At 38.0% G+C, this 6,281-nt stretch overlaps 1 protein-coding gene across 1 annotated transcript in view; it reads right to left on the reverse strand.

Moving 5' to 3' along the window:
- Positions 1-3,094, reverse strand: part of TSPAN8 (tetraspanin 8) — a 56,826-nt gene extending 53,732 nt beyond the window's left edge. The window contains exon 1 of the mRNA XM_077265281.1: positions 2,856-3,094. Coding sequence (XP_077121396.1) covers positions 2,856-2,915 — 60 coding nt within the window. The 5' untranslated portion in view covers positions 2,916-3,094. The remainder of the gene's footprint in view (positions 1-2,855) is intronic.
- Positions 3,095-6,281: the final 3,187 nt, after the last annotated feature.

Raw genomic sequence — 6,281 nt, forward strand, 5'->3', positions numbered from 1 at the left:
TTTTCTGGGCTCTTTTGTTACCATTCGTATTATCCATCTCTTTGATTTGTCATCAATTTTCCTCCTGCGGCCACGTCCAGGGAGGTTGGCTACAGTCCCATGGATCTTAAATTTCTAATTAATATGTGCAACTGTAGTCACAGGAACATCAAGCTGATTGGAGATGATCTTATAGCTTTTACCTTTAACATGTTTGTCTATAATTTTCTTTCTAATCTCCTGAGACAACTCTTTCCTTCGCTTCCTCTGGTCCATGTTGAGTGTGATACACACCATGTCACCAAACAGCACAGTGAGTATCTGTAGCCCTATATACAGGCCACTCACTGATACCAAGATTGTGGACATCTGTGATGCTGGTTAGTGGACACACCTTGATTTAACATGTCCCTTTTATCACATTATTTTCAGGGGTACCATCATTTCTGTCCAGGCCTATTTAATGAGTTTTATTTTTTTTCAAATTCTGTGGAATAGTTGAAAAGCAGTGTCTGACTTTCATTTGCTCATTTTCATAGATCTTTTATTTATTATTACTTTTGTCAGATTCAAGTTATTTCTGTGACCATTGTGGGTTTTTCTGACATTAAAAGAGGGGGACCAACAATTTTGACCACATGTGTACATGCTTCATGCAAATGAACTTATGTTCCAGTTCATTTCTTTAGGGCTTTTTTTTACCATCGGTGCACCATACTCACATCACAGGCGCACTGATGGGTGCATGGAATGATGCACCCCCTGCTGATGGCTGGTAAATATTGCTTTTGGAGATTTACAGCAACATTTAACGTGTAAGCAGCTGCTGGCGGGGCACCGCTCCACCTGTGGGTGTTAGAGTCAGATGATGGCTGAAAAAAATCAGCCATCATCTGCCAGGAAAGATATGGGTTTTGCTTGCCAGCGTGTATCAAAGTCAGAGCATGACATATGACATAATTATTCGTGTTGAGCAAACATGGTTGGATAAGGTGCTATCTGATCATGCTCTTGTGATAACCAAGTGTCTTCGGCAAGCTCAAAAAATATGTTTGAGTCCCCGCTGTTGCGTCTCACGGCTGTTAGGCAATCCCTGCATGTGTTGCAGCTGTCTAATAGCGGCAAGACATGCATTCCCAGGAACTTGAACATATTTTTAGAGCTCGCTATGGGCACTTGGTTAGCACAAGAGCATGCTCAGATAACTCCTTATCCCAGCACATTCTCTCAGCACTGGTATCTATATGTCATGTTGTGAAGGGGTTAAGAGAGGCTGCATGGTTGATATGATAAGCTGATCAGAAAAGGTGGCATCATGAGAGCTGATATGGTTGACAGTGGTAGCTAACACACAACTAGTTTTTGAAGAATATGGTGTCTCACTTGGACCCTTTATGGCAGTTCACAACATGTCTATCAGTATTAAACCATAAGAACAACTCTGCACATGAGCCTTAAGTAAAATAAAAAATATATTACTAAATAAATCTGTGCAGGAGCAACAATAACTTTGTTAGGGTGGACTTAGATGTTATCCTACTATGGGTGAAAGTAATGAATAAAGCTTTATATGACACTTGTGAGTTCAGTCACCACCATGACTAGTACAGTATGTGACACAATGGCCATGTTTTTATTGACCATCCTTTAGAAGGAAAGGGATCTGAGATTCAGATAAAGTTTGTTTGCCAGGATTGTCTGACATCCTTATCTTACTAGTAAAAAGAAATGATCTGTTATGAATGTGTGATAAATTCAAGGTGGAGTTCTTTAGTCTGTTAAATATTAGTTAACACAACCTTTGGGAATTAATCTATTGTTCCTGTGCAGCCCCTCTCAGAAAGACAGGAGATTTTGTTCTGAATACGTAAATTTACTTTCATTTAGGCCATGTTCACACGCTCAGTATTTGGTCAGTATTTTACATCAGTATTTGTAAGCCAAAACCAGGGGTGGGTGATAAATACAGAAGTGGTGCATATGTTTCTATTATACCTTTCCTCTACTTGTTCCACTCCTGGTTTTGGCTTACAAATACTGAGGTAAAATACTGACCAAATACTGAGCGTGTGAACATGGCCTTAATCTGATGTTAGCAATTACAAGTGTTGGGGAAAAGCCAAGTTCATTTCTACTGGACTCTACAATACTGTGTCATTCTGCCTTTCATTTTTCTCCCATTTGAAAAAGATTCGTCTTTGCTCACTGGATCCATTTCAAGTAGATGATCACTTGAAAATTCCCATGTTCAGTAGTATATGGCAAATATGTATTTTTCAAATGGGAGAAAAATTGATGGCTAATTAACGGATCTGTTTTCCATAGACTTCAATGTTAAAAAAATCGGATCCAGTTGAAATTATTTTTTTTCAGGTGGACAAAAACATTTTGTCTGCTCAACTTTTTTGTTAACGGATTGCTACTGGTTCCGTTCTAATGGATGATTACTGGACATGTGAACACAGCCTGACTGTGAAAGTAATAGCATAGTCGATAGAACTGGACTCCAATTTACACTGATGACTTTATAGGCAATAACAGTATATTGGGAGGATTCCATCATGTAGTAGACCAATGTAGCAATTCACTGTCATTAGGTGTACGGGTGTATAAAGTCGGCAGATTAGCTATAATCCAAAATAGAACAATACTATACAAAAATAGCCATTAAAGAAAAGTAAAATACAAGCGTAGAAGAGCCCAATTGTTTTTTCAGTGTTTCTTTTGGGCACAGTAAAGAAGTAGGTGTGCCAGGCATGTCTTTTAGTAATACCACTACACTTGCTACATTGACAGATACAGATTTTCTACAACCGGATATTATTTTGACATTTCTATATAGAAAGAAATATATACTTTGTTAAATAGTAACTTACCCAGAATAAAAAGTTAAATACGAACATAGAGTACTTCAAACATTTGTTCACTCCTGCCATTTTCAGGGGCTGTTATGAAGCCGTGCCTCGCAGCGAAATAAGGGAAACGACGTTAGTGCTGTATAAAAAGGCGGATATGCAGATATAGCACCGAGCTAAATATTAACCATGGTGCTTAAAGCATGCCACTCTGTGCCGTCTCCACCTGCCTTAGCTAACTTACTCACTAAGAAAATATTATGTGATGTGTATCGCCTTTGCTGATATATAGCACATTATATGCAACCTTAGATCTTATCAATGGTAAAAATGAAAGTGCGGACATTGGGAGTCTATCACTTTTCATATGAATTGATTAGTTTTACCAGTTAACATAGGAGAAAACTGAGCTACAATTATCTATATATGTATCTATTTGATTGTCTATTCATACCCCAGACCACAATCCTAAAATAATTTAAACCCCAGACCACAAGTTCTAAACTAACTAAAACTCAAGACCACCGTCCCCTTATTAATTCAGACTCCACAATAGAACCCCTAATTTAATCAGGTCTCGGTCCTTTAAATTAATTAGACCCTAGACCAGACCTCTAAATTTATCTACCTCCCAGACCATAGAACTTACATTTATCGTACACCAGGCACCAAAATTAATTCAGACCCAATGTAGACAAGCTGTAGTATAGAATTTGGATCATTTTTTATCTAAATCTGTAATAGTTAAACAAAACTAGTTAGCTTTTATGTAAGTCTTGAGTATAAGAATGATTGCTTTCCTCAATTTAATTATATTTTTTGCTGTTTAAAGAAGTTGTTTTCAATTCAATAATGGTTAAAATTACAAAGTTTTTCTAAAAGCACTATCAAGCAATTATCTAATTCCAATCTTATTAAAAATCCTCTTTGGCCACAAAAATGGAGGGATTTTTTTAATATTGTTATTTATTGCTCTTTGTCTATGTTACCAGCTACCGATTCAATCGAACAGCATTGACGAGCATGTGCAGAGGTTACATGCTCTTTTAAATAAAGCATATAAGCACAGATCTTAAGCGAACCGTGTTGCTGTAGCACTGGTGGACTAACTAGAGTCCGATGAGACCCAGTGCAAAATTTGGACTTGAAATCTCCTATGCTCCTCAATCTATTATACTAGGTTACTGTATATTATATCAACTAGTTATACCCACTATAACGATTTATAATTGTTCCAGATAAAGATCCCTCCAAATTACCTGTCTGTGGAATGAGTTATTGGTTTTTTTATTACCATTTTATTTACTATTGCTTACTCATGCTACTTAGCAGCTATGACTACTACATGAAACTGGTGTGGAGTGTAATTTGATCACTGAAATAAAATGACTAAATATTACTCACTTCCTCTGCCCAACCACCCTTTTTGATTAAGTTCAATGAGTAACATGTGTATTTTTGCATATAATATCTCTAATTCCTAGGCATTTCAATTTTAAAATAATAATTTTAGTGACTTATTACACCATGTTCACATAGACGCTGAAAAACTAACTCCTCTGAACTATTTTCTGACTAGTGCTTATTTGACTTTGTAAAAGGGAACCTGTCACCCCCCAGGCGTTTTTAACTAAAAGCCAACTTGTGCATCACTAATGCTGCATTCTGTGAAGGTGGCTCTTTTTTGGGGGTCCCTTCCAACACTGCAATATCACCTTTTTTAATTTGCCCGCCATACCTTTAGTCTGTCTGGGGGGGCATGTCTTTTCCCCCCGGACACAAAGGTCTCCCTTTTTGTGGCGTGCTTGCAGAAACAGCTTCTTTCACATCACTCTCCCATACAGCTTCTCCTTGTGCAAAGTGCGTCGTATAGTTGACTGATGCACAGTGACACCATCTGCAGCAAGTTGACGCTGCAGCTCTCTGGAGGTGGTCTGAGGATTGTCCTTGACTGATCTCACCATTCTTCTTCTCTGCCTTTCTGATGTTTTTCTTGGCCTGCCACTTCTGGCCTTAACAAGAACTGTACCTGTGTTCTTCCATTTCCTTACTATGTTCCTCACAGTGGAAATTGACAGGTTAAATCTCTTAGACAGCTTTTTGCATCCTTCCCCTGAACAACTATGTTGAATAATCTTTGTTTTCAGATCATTTGACAGTTGTTTTGAGGAGCCCATGATGCCACTCTTCAGAGGAGATTCAAACAGGAGAACAACTTGCAAGTGGCCACTTTAAGTAGCTTTTCTCATGATTGCATACACCTGGCTATGAAGTTCAAAGCTCAATGAGGTTACAAAACAAAAAATTAGTGCTCTAGTAAGTCAGTAAAAAGTAGGTAGAAGTATTTAAAACAAGAAAATGATAAGGGTGCCCATACTTATGCACCTGTCAAATTTTGTTTGAATGCAGATTGCACATTTTCTGTTAGTACAATAAACCTCATTTCAAGGCAGAAACATTACTGTGTCCAACAGTTATTAGATATATGAAACTGAAATAGCTGTTGCAAAAAAAAACAATTTTTTATAAAACATTAAGCTTAAGATTAATAGGGGTGCCCAAACTTTTTCATATAACTGTATATGCTTGCCTGCTGCATCATATTTCTATACTGTGCGGCTTCTGCCACTGCCACTAAATAGCAACCCCAGCCACACATCCCCTGCATGTCCACTGTGTTTTACATTGCTATACTGTACTGCTGGTGCTGCAGCTGCCAGTGCTGTCCCTACAGTGGCCTTTCCTGCCCATGATATTCTTCTATACTGTATGATTGCTGCTGCTGCCGCTGTCGATAGACTCCCGCATGCATATCCTGCTTGTGTGTTATATAGCATATCCTGTTCCGGGTACGCAAACTTATTTTTGCTCTCAAAAATAATAATAATAATAATTTGTGTTGAGAAGCAATTGCTTCTTCACTTTCAAAACAAGAAATCTGTTCCAAAATAAAAGAATAATATTTGTATGTAAAAATCCATTATTTCTTCATTTTGCAAACAGCAAACCTATGGTTGATCCTAAAGATATAGAAAAAATATCATTTTTAGTTGATGAGAAACCCACCCCTTTATATCCACAAACCTGCTTCTGCTCCCCAATAACATAGTAACATAGTATTTCAGGTTGAAGGAAGACTTGGGGTATGTGCACACATTGTGGATTCCATTGCAGATTTTTCCTAGTGGATTCTACGGGTTTTCTGTGGATTTTGTGCAGATTTTGTGCGGATTTCGCCTGCGTTTTTACACCTGCGGGTTCCTATAACAGAATAAGTGTAAAAACACTGCGGATTCCGCACATAGAATTGATATGCTGCGGAAAATAAACCGCTGCGTTTCAGCGCTGAATTTTCTGCAGAATGTGCACAGCAGATTTGGTTTTCCATAGGTTTACATGGTACTGTACAACGCATGGAAAACTGCTGCGGATCCACAGGGCCAAATC

Source organism: Ranitomeya variabilis, chromosome 5, assembly GCF_051348905.1.
Source record: "Ranitomeya variabilis isolate aRanVar5 chromosome 5, aRanVar5.hap1, whole genome shotgun sequence".
NCBI lineage: Eukaryota > Metazoa > Chordata > Amphibia > Anura > Dendrobatidae > Ranitomeya > Ranitomeya variabilis.